This window comes from Gordionus sp. m RMFG-2023, chromosome 3 (assembly GCF_954871325.1).
Source record: "Gordionus sp. m RMFG-2023 chromosome 3, tfGorSpeb1-WG-v2, whole genome shotgun sequence".
Lineage (NCBI taxonomy): Eukaryota > Metazoa > Nematomorpha > Gordioida > Chordodea > Parachordodidae > Gordionus > Gordionus sp. m RMFG-2023.
In genome coordinates this window covers 24,526,254-24,551,561 of record NC_088777.1, presented here as the reverse complement: position 1 = coordinate 24,551,561, position 25,308 = coordinate 24,526,254, and the positions used below count along the sequence as shown (strand labels likewise).

At 25.0% G+C, this 25,308-nt stretch overlaps 1 protein-coding gene across 1 annotated transcript in view; it reads right to left on the bottom strand.

Annotated features, from left to right (window-relative positions):
* The window catches only part of LOC135925867 (transcriptional repressor CTCFL-like), a 35,574-nt gene extending 18,838 nt beyond the window's left edge, over window positions 1–16,736 (bottom strand). The window contains exons 1-2 of the mRNA XM_065461407.1: window positions 16,581–16,736; window positions 16,224–16,341 (exon numbers count right to left, since the gene is read on the bottom strand). Of these exons, the coding sequence (XP_065317479.1) occupies window positions 16,224–16,341; window positions 16,581–16,595 (133 nt within the window). The 5' untranslated portion in view covers window positions 16,596–16,736. The remainder of the gene's footprint in view (window positions 1–16,223; window positions 16,342–16,580) is intronic.
* Between the last annotated feature and the right edge of the window lie 8,572 nt (window positions 16,737–25,308).

Sequence of the window (25,308 nt, the reverse complement as noted above, 5' to 3'; positions counted from 1 at the left end):
AAAATAATGAAAATTTTTTAAAGTAAATATTGCTGGCGTTATTTATCAAAATCTCTTTATACGTGTATATTTACGTGCTAAGCATTATTCTAAAAAATATTTTGAAAATAATTTGATTTGACCGATTGCCGAGCTCAAAACCGACCACTCACTAAATATTCGATTGACCAAATTTATTAGGAATATAATTTGAAAAATGTTGATTTTCGTTTTATATATCTATAAATACGTATAAAACATAATCCTAATAATTCTTCAGAATTAATTTTATCAAAATTTTTAAATATTTTATTTGAGAATTATTATTTCGTTGATTTATTTATAGGGAATTTTTTCTCCTAATTTTGTAATTTTAATTATCTTAAAAACGGAGATTTTTTTTCCGGGGAATTATTTTTCTAGATTCTTTTTTAATATAGCTTACATTTAATATATTTATTGTAGCTTTCATTCTCTTCGCTACACTGCACAAGGTACGATTCCCAAACAATTTATTTTAAATGAAATAGTTACATTTCTCATATTTAAATAAATATATTATGCTAAGCTAACCTATCTCATATTTTACTTTTAATAAACCTTTTATCGGTCCGTTGTCTCACCCCCTCCTTCATTATTATATAGGATTTAACTTGTAATATACAATAAATTTATTGAATTTAAAACAAATTAAACAATAACATAAAATTTATCGAATTTAAAAACATTTAATGGTAAATCTAAATATATTTCCGCGAATATGAAGTTAATGATTTATTTTCAAAAAAGATACTCCAGCAGTAGTCCGCCAACATATTTATACGATTCTTGCCGGGAATTTAAATTGAAAACTTAAGACCCCCCAAAACGAAATTCTTTACCATTTTTCTCAAAAAGCAATCGATAAAAAATTATAAATTAATAAATTTATAAGGAAATATAAATCTAACACTATCACCAATTTTCAGGGATTTTCATTTGATACTTTTTAAAATATATCCGTATTACCATTTTTGAGATTTCGAAAAGTTGCCTTTATACGATAATATTTTTAAAACTTGACGTGAAGGGAAAACTTAGAAAACGAATTCGAACTCAGTGTCAAATTCTGCACCAAAACTTGTTTTTATTTATTTTTTCTCCCATTTTTCTTGTCACACAGTACAATTAATAAAAATTGATAAAGACATAAATATTAAATAAAACCTATACAATAATTTTAATATATATTTTTTCAACTTTTAGGTAGAGATATCAACATCCAAGGATGTTTTTATCATCTAACTCAATCAACTCATAGAAAGATTCATTAATTGGGGTTAGAATCATCATATCGGAATGATCCAATGTTATGCTTATTTGCAGCTATGATCGATGGATTAGCATTCTTACCTATACACGATGTCAAACGAGGTATGGAGTATTTAAAAACCATTGTATCGGATGAAAACAATGAATTATTGTTTTATTTTGATAAAAATTATGTGAATGGAGAATTGAGACATGGGAAAAACTCTCAAAGGCAAGTAGAGCCATTGTTCCCACCAGAAACATGGAATGTGTTCAATGTTACGATTGCTGGGGAAAATCGAACAAACAATGTATGTGAAGGATGGAATAACCGATTTAAGCATATTGTAGGCAACAAAAAACCGAAGATATGGGAACTACTCGAAAAAATAAGGATGGAAATAGCGGTTGATATGGGAAAAATCGTCCAATGGAATATTGGGACATACACTCCCAAAAAAAATCGTATTTATGCAACGAAACAAACTATTTTAAAAAATTTATGCATTGATTATTTAGAAGAGAGAAGGGACTTGCCCAATTTTCTCTCTTCAATTGGAGAACATATACGTTCTAGAATTGTTTCTTTTGAATAATATAATTTATTATTCTATATATCATTTAATAAAATTATAATTATTTCTTTTCTGTAACTTTTGAAAAAAATTCATAAGCAAAATAATAATTGTTAGATTAGAAAAATATAATACTCACTGCTGATAATCACCTCTGGATGTATTTTGATTAAAGTGGTCAGCATTTTTCATTACTTTTGGCAGTATTTAATTAAAATTGGGCAGTAAAAAATATAATTTTGCAAGTTTTATAGTGATTTTGTATTCAGTCAGTTAAATTCTTAAAGTAGGTAAATACTTCAGTAAAATAATATTTATCAAATAGAGGGTATCAGATTGAATTGCTAATTTCCTATTTAGCCACAAAATTTATAAAATGCTATTATTTAATAGCTTATCCTTGTAAAAACAAAAAGGGGCGCTATTTAAGAGTCAGTAAACTGTGAAAAGCCTTTTATCATATTTCTAAAAAAATGATTAAAATTTGTGTAAAAATAATTTTTCAATAAATACCTAAAAGTTGATGAAAGTGTGTAAAGGTGAACTAGATTTATTTAACTTTCGTTTTATTATTTAAAATCTCAAATCCTCGAAGAAATTTGACTTTAAAAAACATTTCTATTTAATTAAATACTGCAGAGCAGATCCGGGTCACGGGATTTTTTTTCCGGGGAATTATTTTCCTAGATTCAAATTTACTAGTAATATAATTTGAAAATTGTTCATTTTTGTTTTATATATCTATAAATACATATAAAACATAATCTCAAAAAATATTTTAAAAATATCGTGGTTTGGCGGATAACCGACTCGTATATGTTTTACTCGTAATTATAGATATATAAAACAAAAAATGAACATTTTTCGAATCATATTACTAGTAAATTTTATCAATCGAATATTTAGTAAGTGGGGTTTTGAGCTCGGCAATCAGTCAAATCAAATTATTTTCAAAATATTTTTTAGGATAATGCTGAGCACGTATATATATACGCGTATAATACAAAAATGAAGCTTTTTCCATGGATAACGCCAGCAATGCAGTATTTGGTCATTCGGTCGGTTTTCGGGTCAAATCACGATATTTTTAAAATATTTTTTGGAATTATGTTTTATACGTATTTATAGATACATAAAACAAAAATCAACATTTTTCAATTTATCTTAATAGCAAATTTGATCAATCAAATATTTAGTGAGTGATCGGTTTTGAGCTCGGCAATCGGTCAAATCAAATTATTTTCAAAATATTTTTTAGAATAATGCTTAGCACGTAAATATACACGTATAAAACAAAAATGAAGAGATTTTGATAAATAACGCCAGCAATATTTACTTTAAAAAATTTCCATTGTTTTACTATTCTAAACCTACTCATTAAACATCAAAGAAACCTAAAAAAAATTTTTAATTTTTAGGTTTTTCATATGTATATATATACCCAAATATAAAAAAAATTCTATCCAATCATCATTCCGGTTTCCTAAAATGATCCATATTAAAACATATAACGCCCTCTTACGGATATATATTTGTTAATTTTTAAAATTGAATAAAATGTATATTTGTTTTAATAAGCTAGAAAAATAAATTTCTTATTAATAATATTAAATAAAAATAAAATTATATACTATATCATTTAATCAGTATTCTTCATTTATAATAAAAAAATGATTTAAATATATTTTAAAAAAAGTTTAAAAAATTATCATTAAAAAAAATATACGTAATAAATTTTTGATTGATTTATAATTGATAATGATTGATTGCCTTTTAGCAATGCAGTTTAGCAATGCATTAGCAATTCAATGTATAGTGGGGAAATTTTTTCCGGGGAATTATTTTCCAGGGGAATTTTATTCCGGGGATTTTTTTTCCGGAGAATTATTTACCTGGAAATTATTTTCTGGGGAATTTTTTTCCGGGCAATTATTTTCCGGGTATTTTTTTTCCGGGTAATTAATTTCCGGGAATTTATTTTCCGGGGATTTTTTTTCCAGGGAATTAATTTCCGGGGATTTTTTTTCCTGGAATTTTTTTCCGGGATTTTTTTTCCGGGGAATTATTTTCCGCTTACCATGATAACTCTACTATTAGAGCATCTTTCATCACTTTGAAGTTGTCGGCTATTTTATTCATAAGTGTCTGGCAACATAAAACTGTTGTGCCAGGGGATAAAGTTTTAATCATCAGAGTAAATGATGGATTATCAACCAAAGACACTGGCTGAACTGTGTCAATAATAAAATCAACAATAACTTTATCAACCAATTTTTGTGAAATATTGGCATGTTTATTTTCAGTTAATTTGGTTTGGATAGTATGTCTTTTTGAATGAAGATTCTCCTATACCAAATTTTTTTATATGTTTCTCTATTTCCTTATAGCAATTGGCGTGAACAGTCTAATAAAATAAATAATATTATAATGTAAAAATAACAATTTACCTTTAGGTGTTTCTTCAGATTATAGCTACTCGATTGATTTGATGATATATTTTTTTTACATTTTAAGCACATGAATTTGAATCCAGATTTTGTTTAATATTTATTTTAAAAAATTTTTCAAATTTAGGGAATGGAAAAACGTTATTAGAGCTATTAAGTACATTTTCTTCCATTGAATCTTCCATATCTGAATCACTTTCAAGGATTTGGATATCCATGGACGATGCCATTTTAGATTATTAACACAGATTGAAAATATAAATTAAAAATTGAAAATATATTTAAATTTCAAAATTAAATAATAAATTATAAAAATTATAATTAATTATGATATTATATTTAAATTTTCATGTTTATACTTACATTCATTATATTTTTTAAAAGTAGCGAAGTAGCGCGCTACTTAGCTACTTTTAAAAAAAGTAGCGCGCTATAAAATTAAATAATTTAAAAAAAGTAGCGGCTATTAGCTATAGCTACCAAAAAAGATAGCGCGCTAAGTAGCGCGCTACAAGTAGCGCGCTACTTTAACAACTCTGGATTTAATAAAATAAAATTTATTATATATATATCTTATAAATATAACCCTTTATACAAATTTAAACATAAGATTATTTTTAGAATTTTTTGATTTTTAACAGCTGGGATAAGTGTATGTTCTGATTAAAACCCTTTTTTTAAATTGGAACACAGAGTTTTACTATTCTATTCATTATAAAAATTAATGACAAAAAAAATCAATGTAAATATCGGTATCAGATCGGTGCTCTTTGAAATAAATACTGGATCGGATCGGAGAATGAAAAAGAATGTGGATCGGTGTAGCCGTAATCATAAATAATTTGCTTAATTTTTACAGATTTCGTATTTAAGTTAGACAGAGAATAAGCGTATATTGTAATTTATTTTAATTGTATTAATCAAAATATTAGCTTGAAATTTAAAAAAAAATATATCGAATTTTTAATCGCGGGTATAGTGTGGTTAAAAAGCTCGATTTGGATTAATTTTATAAACGGCCTTATTAAGATTTTAGCCAAAATAACATTATGTAAGCCTCGAGATTTGGCAAATAAATGTCCAAACATGCCATCTAAGAGCAAAATCTCCAGGCTCATTCCATATCAAATCGATTGCAACCCGACCATCTCAAATTTTGTTAAAATTTGGTATATAAGTTAATAAAGTGTTGTAATTAACGAATCCAAAATATTAGCCTCTTAACTATTAGAATCGGAGATATAGGGCTTCAAAATAGCCGTGCTTGGTCATTTTTCGAAAAAAATGATTATTTAAAATTGAGATAACTTTATAAATGCACTAGGCTCATTTTTTATCCTAAGTAAACTCAAAATGCTAGAATAATTTTTTGCCTAAATTTCAGTTATTTTGTAAGGAGTACAAAGAACTGTTCATAAAAATTTGAGTGGCCCAAAAAAAATAATTAGGAAAAATCCCATTTTTGTAAAATTCGCCAGGTGGCGCTAATAATTATTTATATGGCTTTATTGGCTAAAAAATAACTGTAACTAGTTATATTTTTAAAATTGTAACTAGTAACTGTAACTAGTTATAATTTTTGAAATGTAACTGCCAAAAGTAACTAGTTACTTTTAAATATATATTCAAATAATTAATTTTATTTTTATCATGTTGTGATAAATTAATTTTAAATTAAATTTATTTTTAAATTAAATTTATTAATTTAAAATTTTATGAAAATGTCTGATTGTTATAATTTCCCGTTCAAATTTACCTTAATACCTCAAAGTGAATCCCAGACGAATGAATCATGCTTAAAACCAACATCACTTGATGTAGTTGGATTTTTTGACCTAAAACGCCAAAATATTCTGGATAATGAACTTATAGAAAACTTTATCAAATCTAATAACAACACTTTTTCTTTATATAACGATTTTCCAAAGTTAAAATTACTCTTTATTAAATATAATGTTGTTCTAACATCCAGTGCTCCCGTAGAGGGCTTGTTCAGTCTAGGTAAGCTCATTTTTGGAGATAAACGAGCATGTCTCCTAGATAATAACTTTGAAATTAATTTGTTGTTAAAAGCAAATAAACATTTATTAGATTCTAATTTTTATGAAAAATAAATGTTTTTTTTCAATGCAAATATATATTTTTATATTCGATGTAAATATTCAATTTTGCGATATTTTTTTATATAAATAAATTGTATATTATTTTAAATAACTGATTATACTTTGTTTATCCTAATTTTTTTTATATTAAATAAATGCATTCAATAAATAAATAATGCGCATATGAATGATGTATAAAGTAAGTAACTAATTACTTTTGAAAATAACTGTAACTAGTGTTGCGTAATCGGCTAATTTTAGCCGACTAAAAACGGCTTAGCCGAGATTTTAGGTGGAAAAATCGGCTAAGCCTAATTAGGTATAGCCTAAAAATCGGCTAAGCCTAATTAGGCTAAGCCTAAAAATCGGCTAAACCTAATTAGGCTAAGCCTAAAAATCGGCTAAACCTATTATTATTTATTTATTTTAGTAAAATAATTTATTTTATTTATATTTAATGTAAATATTTTATTATTATCAACAAATAAACATGATAGGATTTAATATTTTTTATTTATATTATTATATTTTGAAATGAAAATAAATTTATTTATTTGATGTTTTTTTAATAAAAAAAAATAATATGCTGCTATATTGTAAAAATGTAATATTCTTTAAATATAATTTATTAGTGATTTTCACAATCTTCTTTGTAAATACATCTTTTATTGAGGAATTATATTGTAAATTTTATTAGATAAATACACAATCTTTTAGGTGAAATCTTTTATCATTTTTTTAAAATTATCTATTTATTATTAAATGAGGTGGATTTTATGAAACTTTTTTGATGTTATTTTATATGATCTTTTTAAGGATAATATTTTAATGTGACAATTGTCATAAACGTTCTTTTATAAGTTTTTTGAATTTTTTTGAAGAAAGTATGTTAAAATAAGTATTAATAACATGTGTAAATACAAATTTAGTGAAGATGTACCAATGAAAAGTGACAATTGTCATAATGGTTAATTTTAAAGTTTTTTGAATTTTTTTGACGAAAATTTGTTAAAATAATTATTAATAACATGTGTAAATATAAATTTAGTGAAGATGTACCATAGAAAAGTGACAATTGTCATAATCGTTATTTTTAAAGTTTTTCGAATTTTTTTGACGAAAATATGTTAAAATAAGAATTAATAACATGTGTAAATATAAATTTAGTGAAGATGTACAATGAAAAGTGACAATTGTCATAATAGTTAATTTTAAAGTTTTTTGAATTTTTTTGACGAAAATTTGTTAAAATAAGTATTAATAACATGTGTAAATATAAATTTAGTGAAGATGTACCATAGAAAAGTGACAATTGTCATAATCGTTATTTTTAAAGTTTTTCGAATTTTTTTGACGAAAATATGTTAAAATAAGAATTAATAACATGTGTAAATATAAATTTAGTGAAGATGTACCAATGAAAAGTGACAATTGTCATAATGGTTAATTTTAAAGTTTTTTGAATTTTTTTGAAGAAAATTTGTAAAAATAAGTATTAATAACATGTGTAAATATAAATTTAGTGAAGATGTACCATAAAAAAGTGACAATTGTCATAATCGTTATTTTTAAAGTTTTTCGAATTTTTTTGACGAAAATATGTTAAAATAAGAATTAATAACATGTTTAAATAAAAATTTAGTGAAGATGTACCATAGAAAAGTGACAATTGTCATAATCGTTATTTTATAAGTTTTTGGAATTTTTTTGAAGAAAATTTGTTAAAATAAGTATTAATAACATGTGTAACTATAAATTTAGTGAAGATGTACCATAGAAAAGTGACAATTGTCATAATCGTTATTTTTAAAGTTTTTCGAATTTTTTTGACGAAAATATGTTAAAATAAGAATTAATAACATGTGTAAATATAAATTTAGTGAAGATGTACCAATGAAAAGTGACAATTGTCATAATAGTAATTTTAAAGTTTTTTGAATTTTTTTGACGAAAATTTGTTAAAATAAGTATTAATAACATGTGTAAATATAAATTTAGTGAAGATGTACCATAGAAAAGTGACAATTGTCATAATCGTTATTTTTAAAGTTTTTAGAATTTTTTTGACGAAAATATGTTAAATAAGAATTAATAACATGTGTAAATATAAATTTAGTGAAGATGTACCAATGAAAAGTGACAATTGTCATTATGGTTAATTTTAAAGTTTTTTGACGAAAATTTGTTAAAATAAGTATTAATAACATGTGTAAATATAAATTTAGTGAAGATGTACCATAGAAAAGTGACAATTGTCATAATCGTTATTTTTAAAGTTTTTTGAATTTTTTTAACGAAAATATGTTAAAATAAGTATTAATAACATGTGTAAATATAAATTTAGTGAAGATGTACCAATGAAAAGTGACATTTGTCATAATTGTTATTTTTAAAGTTTTTTGAATTTTATTGACAAAGATATTTTAAAATAAGTATTGATAACATGTTTAAATAAAATTTAGTGAAGATGTACTCTAGATAAGCGACAATTGTCATAATCGTTATTTTTAAAGTTTTTTGATTTTTTTTGACGAAAATTAACTTGCATCGATATTGATTTTAAAATAGAAAAAAAAGTTTACCCAAATTTTAAACAAGATTGTCTGATGAAAATTGGTAAAAAAATAATAATTTCTAAATTAGGATTAGATATTATGATATAAATTTTGCATATTAATTTCTGACCCGATGAACAAATGTAATAAAATGCCAATTTGCTCCTGTTTTTGGGGAAGAATCTATTATTACCATATGTGTTTCTATGGCATATACTCAGGCAATTTTAATTTTACAATCTATATTTTTACCCATTTACATCAAAGAAATTTTAAAAATATAACGATTATGACAATTGTCACTTTTCTATAGTACATCTTCACTAAATTTTTATTTACACATGTTATTATTTCGTCAACAAAAATCAAAAAATTTAAAAAATAATGATTATGAAAATTGTCGCTTATCTAGAGTACATCTTCACTTATATTTACACATGTTATTAATTTAATACTTATTTTAACATATTTTCGTCAAAAAAATTCAAAAAACTTTAAAAATAACGATTATGACAATTGTCACTTTTCATTGTCTTCACTAAATTTATATTTACACATGTTATTAATACTTATTTTAACATATTTTTGTCAAAAAACTTTAAAAATAACCATTATGACAATGTCAATTTTCTATGGTACATCTTCACTAAATTTTATTTAAACATGTTATCAATACTTATTTTAACATATTTTCTTCAAAAAAATTCAAAAAACTTATAAAATAACGATTATGACAATTGTCACTTTTCTATGGTACATCTTCACTAAATTTATATTTACACATGTTATTAATACTTATTTTAACAAATTTTCTTCAAAAAAATTTCAAAAACTTATAAAATAACGATTATGATAATTGTCACTTTTCTATGGTACATCTTCACTAAATTTTTATTTAAACATGTTTTTACTACTTATTTTAACCTATTTTCTTCAAAAAAATTCAAAAAACGTATAAAATAACGATTATGACAATTGTCACTTTTCTATGGTACATCTTCACTAAATTTTTATTTAAACATGTTTTTAATACTTATTTTAACATATTTTCTTCAAAAAAATTCAAAAAACGTATAAAATAACGATTATGACAATTGTCACTTTTCTATGGTACATCTTCACTAAATTTTTATTTAAACATGTTTTTAATACTTATTTTAACATATTTTCTTCAAAAAAATTCAAAAAATTTAAAAATAACTATTATGACAATTGTCAATTTTCTATGGTACATCTTCACTAAATTTATTTAAACATGTTATTAATACTTATTTTAACATATTGTCGTCAAAAAAAATCAAAAAACTTTAAAAATAGCGATTATGACAATTGTCACTTTTCTTTGGTACATCTTCACTAAATTTATATTTACATATGTTATTAATACTTTTTTTAACAAATTTTCTTCAAAAAAATTCCAAAAACTTATAAAATAACGATTATGATAATTGTCACTTTTCTATGGTACATCTTCACTAAATTTTTATTTAAACATGTTTTTACTACTTATTTTAACCTATTTTCTTCAAAAAAATTCAAAAAACGTATAAAATAACGATTATGACAATTGTCACTTTTCTATGGTACATCTTCACTAAATTTTTATTTAAACATGTTTTTAATACTTATTTTAACATATTTTCTTCAAAAAAATTCAAAAAACGTATAAAATAACGATTATGACAATTGTCACTTTTCTATGGTACATCTTCACTAAATTTATATTTACACATGTTATTAATACTTATTTTAACAAATTTTCTTCAAAAAAATTCCAAAAACTTATAAAATAACGATTATGACAATTGTCACTTTTCTATGGTACATCTTCACTAAATTTTTATATAAACATGTTTTTACTACTTATTTTAACCTATTTTCTTCAAAAAAATTCAAAAAACGTATAAAATAACGATTATGACAATTGTCACTTTTCTATGGTACATCTTCACTAAATTTTTATTTAAACATGTTTTTAATACTTATTTTAACATATTTTCTTCAAAAAATTTCAAAAAACGTATAAAATAACGATTATGACAATTGTCACTTTTCTATGGTACATCTTCACTAAATTTTTATTTAAACATGTTTTTAATACTTATTTTAACATATTTTTTTCAAAAAAATTCAAAAAACGTATAAAATAACGATTATGACATTTGTCACTTTTCTATGGTACATCTTCACTAAATTTTTATTTAAACATGTTTTTAATACTTATTTTAACATATTTTCTTCAAAAAAATTCAAAAAACTTTAAAAATAACTATTATGACAATTGCCAATTTTCTATGGTACATCTTCACTAAATTTTTATTTAAACATGTTATTAATACTTATTTTAACATATTGTCGTCAAAAAAAATCAAAAAACTTTAAAAATAGCGATTATGACAATTGTCACTTTTCTTTGGTACATCTTCACTAAATTTATATTTACACATGTTATTAATACTTTTTTTAACCTATTTTCTTCAAAAAAATTCAAAAAACTTATAAAATAACGATTATGACAATTGTCACATTAAAATATTATCCTTAAAAAGATAATATAAAATCATCAAAAAAGTTTCATAAAATCCACCTCATTTAATAAAAAATAGATAATTTTAAATGATAAAAAAATTATAAAAGATTTCACCTAAAAGATTGTTTATTTATCTAATAAAATTTACAATCTCAATAAAAGATGTATTTATAAAGAAGATTGTAAAAATCACTAATAAATTATATTAAAAAGAATATTACAATTTTACAATATAGCAGCATATTATTTTTTTTATTAAAATAACATCAAATAAATAAATTTATTTTCATTTCAAAATATAATAATATAAATAAAAAATATTAAATCATATCATGTTTATTTGTTGATAATAATAAAATATTTACATTAAATATAAATAAAATAAATTATTTTACTAAAATAAATAAATAATAATTAATACTAAGCATCGATGCAGAATTTTGACTAATTTAATTTTAGCAGATATATATAGGCTTAGCCAATTTTTAGGCTTAACCTAATTAGGCTTAGCCGATTTTTAGTTTTAGCCGATTTTTAGGCTTACCTAATTAGGCTTAGCCGATTAGGCTTAGCCTAATTAAGCTTAGCCGATTTTTAGGCTTAGCCTTATTAGGCTTAGGCGTAGTTTTTAGCCGATTACGCAACACTAACTGTAACTAATAACTAGTTACTTTTGTAAAAATGTAACTAGTTATGTTTTTGCCAATGTAACTAGTAACTGTAACTAGTTATGTTTCAAAAGTAACTTTTAACATCACTATATTTCATAATAAAATATTTAAAATAATTTTAATTAAATCTCCTTGAATTTAATTTATAGATTGCCATTTTGGATTTACCATTAGTTAAAATGTAGGTTCTTCCCGTGGCTGTCAAGAAGTAAACAATAGTGATAATATCATTTTTCGGGATAATTAGAATATCTGGTATTGATAGATAATAAAAGGATTGAGAAAGTATTCTTGGATGTAAAAATCAGCATTTCTAATAATGTCTTTAATATATGCCACCCACCATTCATTATGATAAGAACATGTTTCATACCCTTTAATATTATTTGTTGATATTTCGCCTCTATTTTGGATATTTTCTAGTTTAGCTTGAATGGCACAGGAATATATTTTTGTATTTATTTGTGATAAAATAACAGGATAGACTGCATAAATTTTTTGTGTCCCGGGAATGGAAAGAACTCTTGAAAATCGTTCTTCTAAAAATTCTTGCTCATTTTGATATTCTTTAATGATTTATAGGGAAAATAAATATTTTTTATATTTTCCTTAGCGAATTTAAGGAATTCATGGGGAGATTTTATTTAATTATCATAAGGTCGCTGTAAACTGGCCCACGAGCCAAGCGTTTATCGGTTCCCCCTATTCCGTCGCATGCCCTTTTCCCATGATTAGTAACAAAGAAATGTAACTCTACTGGGATTGCGAAGCTTACTTGATAACACAAATTTATAAAATTTTTCCTATAAAATTGCGACATTTAGGACAAATATATTTTTCTTTCTTTATTTTATGATAGTCATCCAATTTGTCAATTTACGCAATCCTTTTCTTGAAAAATAATCTGGAGATTTTATGGATTTGTACAAAACATATTAATCAAATATTAATTGAATTAATTAATTATAAAAATTATAAATTTTAGTAAAAAGTAACAGATGGAAAAATAAATAAATTATTGGAAAAAAATTCGAAGTCTCAAAACTTTATTACTATATTTTTAGGCTTTGTGAATTTATTCTATCATAGTTTTTATTTCTCTAATTTCATATTAATAACACAAAGTAAGACAATTTATAAATCAAAATTTTTATTTAAAAAAGAAATCATTAACAAAGAATTATTGGAGTGGCCTAATGGGTTAGATGTATGCTTGGAAACAGAAGAATGCAGAGGACGCAGGTTCAATCCTGGTAAGGAGCTAAAAATTTTGGGATTTTTCTTCGATGATGTATGGCTTTAGACATATGATATGATAAATTTCTGAGCTGAGAAATGCAAACCCGGTCACCGACAGGCTTGGACAGCCGGGTGCTAGGATACTTGTCCAATAAACCAAAAAAGACGGCCAGCTGAACTCGTGGGTCAAATGGTAACGATTACTTGGCAAGCGCTAGGATGATGGGATGATGGTGACCTCGGGGGCCGTTCAAGCTCAATGTCTACCAAGTTGCAATGGACTTGATAACGATACTCCGGTGGGAGATCCATCGGGATTGATACCAGTGGGAGATCAGGATTGGAATATCTGTTGATTTGATAATTCAGTGTGAGGAATACTCAGGTGGGATATCTGGTCGATATTAATTTCACACACCGGTGGGGGAGATCAAGTTGGCCTCGATAGTGATACGCCGGTGATCGATACAAATGAAATCGATCAGAAATACAAATATATGGGAAATCAGGATTGGGATATCTGTCGATTTGATAACTCCGTGTTGGGAATACTCAGGTGAGATATCTGGTCGATACTGATTTGATACACCGGTGGGAGATCAAGATACTTTGACCTCGAAAATGATACACCGGTGATCGATACAAATGAAATCGATCAGAATACAAAGATAAAAATAGATAGCATGAGTAATAATATAATAGATTAGTGAAGGAGCTTACCTCCAGAAAAGGTGAAAGCTAAAAAGGAAAAAAAAAATATTATTTTTACCATGACGTATTTTTTTTATTGAAATTTTATTGGAATTTTATTTTATAAAATTTAAATTTTTAATCAAATCACACGTAAGCAATGAAGCTTGATAAATAAAATATTATAATTTGCAGTTGTGATGTCATCTTAGAAAAGGAGAAACATCCGAATATTTTCTATATGTAAAATATGCATAAATAATCGCTCAAGGCCAATTCCAAATCCACAATTGTGTTCGCCCTTCCTCTGATAAGCGATTGGCTATAGAAAATAACCTTTCATTAGAAGCCTATGCAGCAGCTAACAAAATTTTAGTAGCTAACTTTCTCGAAGAAAGAAAATGAACTTTCCTGCTTCTAAAACTGCAAAATATTGTCATTGTTATTTGTTTAAGTATGAATCTACTTTTATTTTTAGATGTTGATGCTTCATCAGAATCACCTAGAAATTCTCTAAATGTTTCATCTTAAATATACGGTTTTTTTTATGTGTGTAGGATGAATTAGAAAAGTTATAAATAATAGTTACCATTGACTTATGCATACCATCTAATTTCATATCATTTAGAATTTATAAGGTTGGTTTATATATCTTACACTTCTTCATCTATGAAAAACATAAAACTTTTATTCAGATCTAGAATTAAGCCTACCTTATGTAGTGGCATCTTTTCTTTATTGAGAAATTTTGTCCTGTTTTTTTAGGGTTTTGATAATTATTGTATCATTTTCAGAAGTTTGTCAAAATTTTATTAATTTTTGTTTATATATATCAACTTGATTTATTGTGGGAAAATAATCTGTGCTCAGATTACCGAACATTCTTTGAATATTAATAAAAATTTAAGTATTAAGTATGTGCAAGACTCTACAATCATTGTACATTTATTATGATCAGTGGTAAATCATTCAAAAACTTTAGTCTTAAGGTTAAACCCTTTCAAACAATTAAGAGGCAAAGGAAAGGCTTAAAAAAATATACCTTAAGAACATATAGAGAAAAGATAAATTAATAAAATGTACATTTTTTAAAAAAACTTGTTAATCTATATATAAAGGAAAAACTATTGTTATCTATACATTAAATAATTATAATTGAGTATTTTAGATTTGTAGGTAAATATGAGAAAATTTAAACAATAAGTTAAGATGTTTAATCTTCCTATAAATATTGACTAACTATAATTTGAGTGCAAATGATTAGTTTATATAGTAAAGATAAATGAAAATAAAATATATTTAGTTAAATTTATTTATTCTCAGATTTCCATTGCTGAACGAGAGTTGAGAGATTTTTTTTTCATTCAATCTAATTTTTATCATTCAATTTAATTTTTATGACAATGTTGTTTATATGCAAAGTTTTTTTGTTTTCAAAAATTATTCTTTATTCAAAAAGAACTATATTAAATTATAAAATTGCAAATTTATATTTATAAAAATCAATTTTAAAAATTAAAATTTCCATATCACACCTGGCAAAATTTTTGGCAAGGCCCATCACACCTAATTAAAAATTTATTCAGGTGTGACAGTAATTTCACATCCCATTACTGCCTAATCCGAAATTGTTTTGTCAAAAATTATTAAGATAATTATAAATTTTGGATAGATTCAAGTTTGCCATAAACTTATGACAAAATATGAGTGGAGAATAGCCAAACTATCTCAGGGACATATTCATCTGTCTGACAAAAAGAAAGATGGGAAATCTGGTCGACCTACAAGTTGCAATAGGTTTGAAGTAGTAATGTCTAGGTTTATGGAAAATATAAAAAGGGGAGATGAGAATCTACTGGGTTGACCTGAAGAATTCTCTATTTTTATGAATTAAACTTTGATAAACACTTTTATTGTATAAAGTTTCTTAATTTATTTAATAATTATAAAATTTTCTAGCCCAAATAAATATTTATAACCAACATTTTAATATTTTATTTGCATTAAGAAAAATACAAATTTCATATAAAATACTATAAAATAAAATTCTATAAAATATACTTATAATATCAACTTTTATATTATGTTAAATTTATTTACATATTTGAATAAATATCGAGTGATTTTCAAAATTTATAATCATACTTGTGTAAGCAGAAATTGATATTGGTTTATAATCCCCTTTAGTACATGCATCTTCAGCTAATTGTGTAACATATTTTGTTGCTTCTTCTTCACTCATAACCATGTAATTATTTTCTTGCTATAAATAATTTATCAAAAATATAGCTAACCATAATCTCAAAAAATCATAAAACTTTATTATTTTTTATTAATTTCATTGTGGTAAGCTCCATTTCCATATTATATAAATTTCATTATATTCAAATAAAATATTTATATATAGCTAAATTTAATTAGGCATAATAAATAATTTAATTACCAAAATAAATTAAACTAACATATTATATGAAGGTAACTTATAAGAAAAATAAGGTTAACCTTTGCTAAATTCATTCTAATAAGAAAAATTGGGAATAGCTTGAAAATACTAAATTACGTGATACGTGATATAGAACGTTTTCGCCCTCTAGTTGTGGAAACAACAGAGCTACGTTAGGTTTTCCTCATAATCCATCTGACTGGACAAATTAAAAAGGGAATAAAAATGAGGAGCCCCTCACACGTTTGTGGGCAAGCCGCACGTACTTATACGCGTAATAGTCCAAGGACTATTACTTAAACGTCTATGGGCTGATGAGGAAAGGACAAAATAAGCACAGCCCACACCCATAAGATGCTTATATACATAATAGATTTTAAAGGCAAAGGGGGACCTAATTTTAAGATGAGAAAATTGATAGCAAATAATAGATGAAAGGAAAAGTTCGATACAGAATAAGGAGAGAGAAAAGGGAGCAAAAGTAAAATAAAGAAGATAAAACAAAAGTAAAAATAACCTGTGTCAGGATATAATAATTGACGATAAAATATCTATTTTCTATAAATCAACTTAGCATCAATTTTGACATGCCATCCGTCAATAATAATTAAAAGCTTTTTCAATTCAATAAATAATTTTTTTAAATACTTATAAAACAAAATTTTAAATTTATACACAGATTCCCAAAATACATTAAAATATGAATGGTATTCAAAAACAAATAAAAATTACTAAATAAAAGCTCTGATTAATTCAATTAATTGACTAATTTGGTTGTGGGGTGGAATTATTCTGATGATTTTATACAGGATTTAACATTTCCTCAAAATTTAAAAATCTTCAAATATCTTGCTCTTTTAAAGATCAAAAAAATTGAATAATTAGCATGCCGAAAGAAGAATCAGCTAAATACATAATTTAAAAATAAAAATAATCTTTATAACGCTTTTAAACCTTAAATTTTCTAACATCGATAAAAAATTAACAATCTAAAAATTGGCCGCCTTACAATAAACACCCATAAGACCAACCAGTGACCCCTATACTTTTTGAGGTATAGAAGCAGAATACCCCCTAAAGTACCCCCCCCCCCATTGTAAATTATTTTTTAACACCAATAAATTTCAAAAATAATTTTTATTGCATCAATATTTATTATAATATAAATATAATGTAAAAAATATATGCTTTAAAAATATTATTTTTAAATTAATAATTTAGATAAATTAGGGGAAGAGAAAGCAAAAGAATTTATAATTTCATCAATATTTAATTGTTTAAATAAATTATTTACCATTGATAAAATGGTTAAATTATTAAGAAATGGATCTTTCATGACACTACGAAGTCTTGTTTTAATTAGTTTAATTTTACTCATGACCCTTTCGGCAGTACATGATGTAGTAGGAATAGTTAATAAATATTTATATAAAATTGTTAAATTTGGGAAAGCAGAAAAATTTATAAGCAGACGATAAGGTAAAATAAAAACTTTAATTAAAGGTCTGTTTCTATTATTAATATCTTTGGGGAATAAATAATGTTTAGGTTGGAGAGCTCCTAATTCTAGATATTTATCAATTATAAATTTGTCAATTCTTTTTCCAACAATATTGATGGGATCATTTAATTCCTAAGAAAAGGGAGGGGAAGGGAAGATAAAATAAACATAACATATTTCACATTAAATCGGGGTTTAACTTCTTTTGCTGATTTTGATAACTCATTATTCTCCATTATTATCAATCCCACAACACCAGATCCAGATGGCATCTCTTCTTGATGTTGATCCTCTTCTGTGACTGTAGTAGTGTCCATAATATTTATCTTTGACATGATAATAATTATAAATTTATATTTATTTAAATATTATATTACTTGTTTTTCTTGAACTTTTTCTTTAGCTGAAAAAGAGTGAGTAGACATTGACATTGAAGTATCTTTTAAAATAATATCTTTTGCCTATTAATTTTAAAACAAATATAATCTAATAATAAATATTTTTTTAAATGTTGTACTTGAAAATAATTCTTTATGGTATTACTTTTGTGTTTTAATAAAAATTTTGGTTGTGGTTCTTCACCTTGTTCTTGTTCCATAGCCATACTCAGATTAATCTTAATGGGTGTAAGTTCTTTTTCTTCCTGTTGTATTCATTAAAATTTTAAGATAAATTAATATTTATTACCAGTAGAGAGATAAGGTATTACTTGTTCTTCATCATTGTCAAATCTCTGCTCTATGTCTGCCTATAAAAAATATTAAAGTAGATAAAAAATAAGAATAATAAAATAACTTCTGGTTCACCAATTTTATGATCATTGAGTCAGATATAATATTTTCTTCTAACATATTTTCATTATTAGTACACTTTTAAAAAAATAATCATATTAATAAAAATATTTATTATACTAACAGCATTGATTTGCCAATTTTTACTTCTTTTTCCTTAAATTGTGTTTTAATACCCTTTATAAATAAGTATAAACAATTAAAAAAATTACTTTGCTATTTGTCCAATTTTGAGAAATATTTTTAAAAGCCACTATTTCAAAGCTTTTCTTTATATCGTGAAAATTAAGCCCACCATGTCTTTTTCTAATATGATCTGTCCATTTATCATCTATTATATTATGATATGTACAATTTTTAATCAAGCATTTATATTTTTTTTGGTTAATATTTTTGGGCATATTTTGACAATGATCTAAAAATTATAAATGATCATATAAAGATTTAATATTTAAATTATTACTATTCCCTTTGATAAAATTTTAATTTTGCGCCAAATCTTGAAAGTGGAAAAATAATTTTATGATAGGAAATATCGGATAACAAACTAATTTGCTAAACATCGACCATAAAAATTTTTAAAAAAAATAAATAAAAAAATTTTTTTTAAAAAAAAAAAGTACCCCCATAGAAATTTATAGAAGCAGTTGCTTCGGACCCCCCCTTGTTATAGGGGTCACTGAGACCAACTTAACCAGTGGCCTCACTAGGAGGAGGCGCGGAGGGGCTCTAGACTCCTGAAAAATTTGAATAGCCCCCTGAAGCAAAAAAAATTTTTTTAAATGGAACTTAACCCCTTGAACTTGAACTAAAAATAAATTTTTTTGATTGGCCCCTGAACGATTTCTTTTATAATTCTATTAAGTAATATATAGATTTAATTTTATTATTTAAAAATTAATGTTTAAATTTTTAATAAATGAATATAATTTTAAATATTAGATTAGATTAGATTAATACACATAAATTATATTTTCATTATGTCAGCTTGCAATCAAATTCTGTGTTAAAAATAGAATATCAATATCACTCACTAAATATTAATTTAGCATTAACAGTTGAAGCTTAATTGACTATTATTATTTAAATTATTATATAACCCTGATTAAATAAATATAATCAATTATTAATTGGAAACTAACAAATTTAATATTGTAATTAGCCGAGTTCAAAATGACTAATCAACTGTATATTTATTTTTAAATTAAATTATCATACCTATTCCTAAAAATATTTTCAAGGTCCAAATAAGGGTAAGCGGAAAATGATTCCCCGGAAAAAAAATCCCGGAAAATAAATCCCCGGAAAAAAAATCCCCGGAAATTAATTCCCCGGGAAAAAATCCCCAGGAAAATAATTCTTTGGAAAAAAAATACCCGGAAAATAATTCCCCGGAAAAAAATTCCCCAGAAAATAATTCCCAGGTAAATAATTCACCGGAAAAAAAATCCCCGGAATAAAATCCCCCTGGAAAATAATTCCCCGGAAAAAATTTCCCCACTATATATTGAATTGCTACATTGCTAAACTGCTTTGCTAAAAAGCAATAAATCATAATCAATTATAAATCAATCAAAAATTTATTACGTATATTTTTTTAATGATAATTTTTTAAACTTTTTTAAAAATATATTTAAATCATTTTTTTATTATAAATGAAGAATACTGATTAAATGATATAGTATATAATTTTATTTTTATTTAATATTATTAGTAAGAAATTTATTTTTCTAGCTTATTAAAACAAATATACATTTTATTCAATTTTAAAAATTAACAAATATATATCCGTAAGAGGGCGTTATATGTTTTAATATGTATCATTTTAGGAAACGGAATGATGATTGGATAGCACTTTTTTTTATATTTGGGTATATATACATATGAAAAACCTAAAAATTAAAAAAAAATTTTAGGTTTCTTTAATGTTTAATTTATGAGTAGGTTTAGAATAGTAAAACAATGGAAATTTTCTAAAGTAAATGTTGCTGGCGTTATTTATCAAAATCTCTTCATTTTTGTTTTATACGTGTATATTTACGTGCTAAGCATTATCCTAAAAAATATTTTGAAAATAATTTTTTGGGATTATGTTTTATATGTATTTATAGATATATAAAACAAAAATGAACAATTTTCAAATTATATTACTAGTAAATTTGAATCTAGGAAAATAATTCCCCGGAAAAAAAATCCCGTGACCCAGATCTGCTCTGCAGTATTTAATTAAATAGAAATGTTTTTTAAAGTCAAATTTCTTCGAGGATTTGAGATTTTAAATAATAAAACGAAAGTTAAATAAATCTAGTTCACCTTTACACACTTTCATCAACTTTTAGGTATTTATTGAAAAATTATTTTTACACAAATTTTAATCATTTTTTTAGAAATATGATAAAAGGCTTTTCACAGTTTACTGACTCTTAAATAGCGCCCACTTTTGTTTTTACAAGGATAAACTATTAAATAATATAATTTAATAAATTTTGTGGCGAAATAGGAAATTAGCAATTCAATCTGATACCCTCTATTTGATAAAAATTATTTTACTGAAGTATTTACCTACTTTAAGAATTTAACTGACTGAATACAAAATCACTATAAAACTTGCAAAATTATATTTTTTACTGCCCAATTTTAATTAAATACTGCCAGAAGTAATGAAAATGCTGACCACTTTAATCAAAATACATCCAGAGGTGATTATCAGCAGTGAGTATTATATTTTTCTAATCTAACAATTATTATTTTGCTTATGAATTTTTTTCAAAAGTTACAGAAAAGAAATAATTATAATTTTATTAAATGATATATAGAATAATAAATTATATTATTCAAAAGAAACAATTCTAGAACGTATATGTTCTCCAATTGAAGAGAGAAAATTGGGCAAGTCCCTTCTCTCTTCTAAATAATCAATGCATAAATTTTTTAAAATAGTTTGTTTCGTTGCATAAATACGATTTTATTTGGGAGTGTATGTCCCAATATTCCATTGGCCGATTTTTCCCATATCAACCGCTATTTCCATCCTTATTTTTTCGAGTAGTTCCCATATCTTCGGTTTTTTGTTGCCTACAATATGCTTAAATCGGTTATTCCATCCTTCACATACATTGTTTGTTCGATTTTCCCCAGCAATCGTAACATTGAACACATTCCATGTTTCTGGTGGGAACAATGGCTCTACTTGCCTTTGAGAGTTTTTCCCATGTCTCAATTCTCCATTCACATAATTTTTATCAAAATAAAACAATAATTCTTTGTATTCATCCGATACAATGGTTTTTAAATACTCCATACCTCGTTTGACATCGTGTATAGGTAAGAATGCTAATCCATCGATCATAGCTGCAAATAAGCATAACACTGGATCATTCCGATATGATGATTCTAACCCCAATTCCTGAATCTTTCTATGAGTTGATTGAGTTAGATGATAAAAACATCCTTGGATGTTGATATCTCTACCTAAAAGTTGAAAAAATATAGATTATTATGTCTTTATCAATTTTTATTAATTACACTGTGTGACAAGAAAAATGGGAGAAAAAATAAATAAAAACAAGTTTTGGTGCAGAATTTGACATTGAGATAGAATTCGTTTTCTAAGTTTTCCCTTCACGTCAAGTTTTAAAAATATTATTGTATAAAGGCTACTTTTCGAAATCTCAAAAATGGTAAAATTTAGGTCTTTATACGGATATATTTTAAAAATTATCAAATGAAAATCCCTGAAAATTGGTGATAGTGTTAGACTTATATTTCCTTATAAATTTATTAATTTTTATAATTTTTTATCGATTGCTTTTTGAGAAAAATGGTAAAGAATTTCGTTTTGGGGGTCTTAAGTTTTCAATTTAAATTCCCGGCAAGAATCGTATAAATATGTTGACGGACTACTGCTGGACTATCTTTTTTGAAAATAAATCATCAACTTCATATTCGCGGAAATATATTTAGATTTACCATTAAATGTTTTTAAATTCGATAAATTTTAAGTTATTGTTTAATTTGTTTTAAATTCAATAAGTTTATTGTATATTACAAGTTAAATCCTATATAATAATGAAGGAGGGGGTGAGACAACAGACCGATAAAAGGTTTATTAAAAATAAAATATGAGATAGGTTAGCTTAGCATAATATATTTATTTAAATATGAGAAATGTAACTATTTCATTTAAAATAAATTGTTTGGGAATCATACTTTGTGCAGTGTAGCGAAGAGAACGAAAGCCACAATAAATATATTAAATGTAAGCTATATTAAAAAAGAATCTAGAAAAATAATTCCTCGGAAAAAAAATCTCCGTTTATAAGATAATTAAAATTACAAAATTAATAAATTAGGAGAAAAAATTCCCTATAAATAAATCAACGAAATAATAATTCACAAATAAAATATTTAAAAATTTTGATAAAATTAATTCTGAAGAATTATTTTCTAAGAATTTACTGTCTTAAAACATGTTTATTTTATTTTCTCCCAAAAAATCAAGTCAAAATTTGTCACACAGTGTTACTAGAAATGGGTTCGTTCATCCTACACTCATAAAAAAATCGTTTAAAATATTCTTAAAAACAACAGAAAAGGGAAATTAGAATTAAAAAAAAATTCAAGTTCCACGGTCCAAAATACATTTTAAAATCAAGGTCCTATCATATCTCGATAGTATATAGATGTAATTAAATCGTAAAAAGAAACCTAGAGTATTTTCGACGGCATTGATTGCAGCCTTTTCAAAATCCATAAAAATTGTTATCGGATCTATGACTAAATTCCGTTCTTGGGCTTTTTCGAGTAAAATCTTAAAAATTTCTTCATATGTTGTATACGTTTTTCTTTGTAACAAGAAATATGCCGCTGTTATAAACAGTGTTTTAAAGGGTATTCTAATTACATATAGCTGCAAAAATAAATGAGGAGCCAATTTAAAATTCCCGTCTATATACCAAGTTTTCGTTTCGGCTAGCATTTTAAGCATATAATCGGTGGCAAATATAATTATCCGTTCATTAGAATCTCCGCCATTATCATGCAAAAGAAATCTCTCATTTGTGGGAGATCCGGTTGTAGCCCACTCCTCTAATATTAAAAGATATTTCCAATTAAAAGTTATTTATAGATAAATATGATTTAACCTGAAATGCTTAATTCTTCCAATGTGGCCGGAATAGGAGGAAACCTTTTTATTTTGCGATTTCTAAGTGTCCTCTTGATACTCTCTTCCGGAAGTCTTTTTCTGGATTCGGGAGACAATTTATTGATTGCTTTTTAGCAAAGCAGTTTAGCAATGTAGCAATTCAATATATAGTGGGGAAATTTTTTCCGGGGAATTATTTTCCAGGGGGATTTTATTCCGGGGATTTTTTTTCCGGTGAATTATTTACCTGGGAATTATTTTCTGGGGAATTTTTTTCCGGGGAATTATTTTCCGGGTATTTTTTTTCCGGGGAATTATTTTCCTGGGGATTTTTTCCCGGGGAATTAATTTCCGGGGATTTTTTTTCCGGGGATTTATTTTCCGGGAATTTTTTTCCGGGATTTTTTTTCCGGGGAATTATTTTCCGGGATTCCCAAATAAGTATAAGAGATTTCTTTAAAAAAAGTAAGTAAATATACATAAAGACATATATATAATCCTCTATTATATACAGTTGGCAGTGGCGTCGCTAGGGGTGGGGTCGCGCAGGGGCTCGAGCCCCCTAAAAAATTTGAATAGCCCCCTGAAGCAAAAAAATTTTTTTAATGGCTCCTTAATATCTCCTTGAGCTAAAATAAGTATAAGAGATTTATTTATAAAAAGTATGTAGACATTAAAATATTTCTCATATTATTGAATTTATTAAATTTCAATTTCTTTATTTCAAAATCTATTCTTCATATATCAATATATTACAATATAATTTTTCTTCTTTATTATAAAATACAGCGTCTACATGACAGCATATTCACTGGATGCAAACCCCCCTCAAAAATATATATCTACCCCCCTAAAAATTTTCGCCGCCTTCGGCGGCGTTATTATTACATAATGATTAATTTATGCTTAAATAAAAGGCTACTAGTTTTATTAAATGATTGCTTTCAGGTTTATACCGGTTGAAGAGTCCTGCTTATATATTATTTATTAATAACTTACCTTCGCTTTTTATTATTTTCCTCTTTCACTAAACTCGTCTTAAATTTTCAAAATCAACACAAGAAAACAATAAAATGATCGGAATAGTTTCGAAGAAAAATAGAATAATGATTTATATTGTTTTTTTTCTCTTATATTAACTACAAAATAAATATATATAATATAATTATGTTTTTTTTAACAAAATGATTGTGCAAAATAATCATCAAAAATATTTATAATCAAAAATGAATGACTTAACAATTTAATCAAAAAAAATATTTATCAAAAATGAATGACTTCGCAATTTAATTACAAAAAAAACAACGACATATATAACATTGCAATATATTATTTATTATATACTAGTA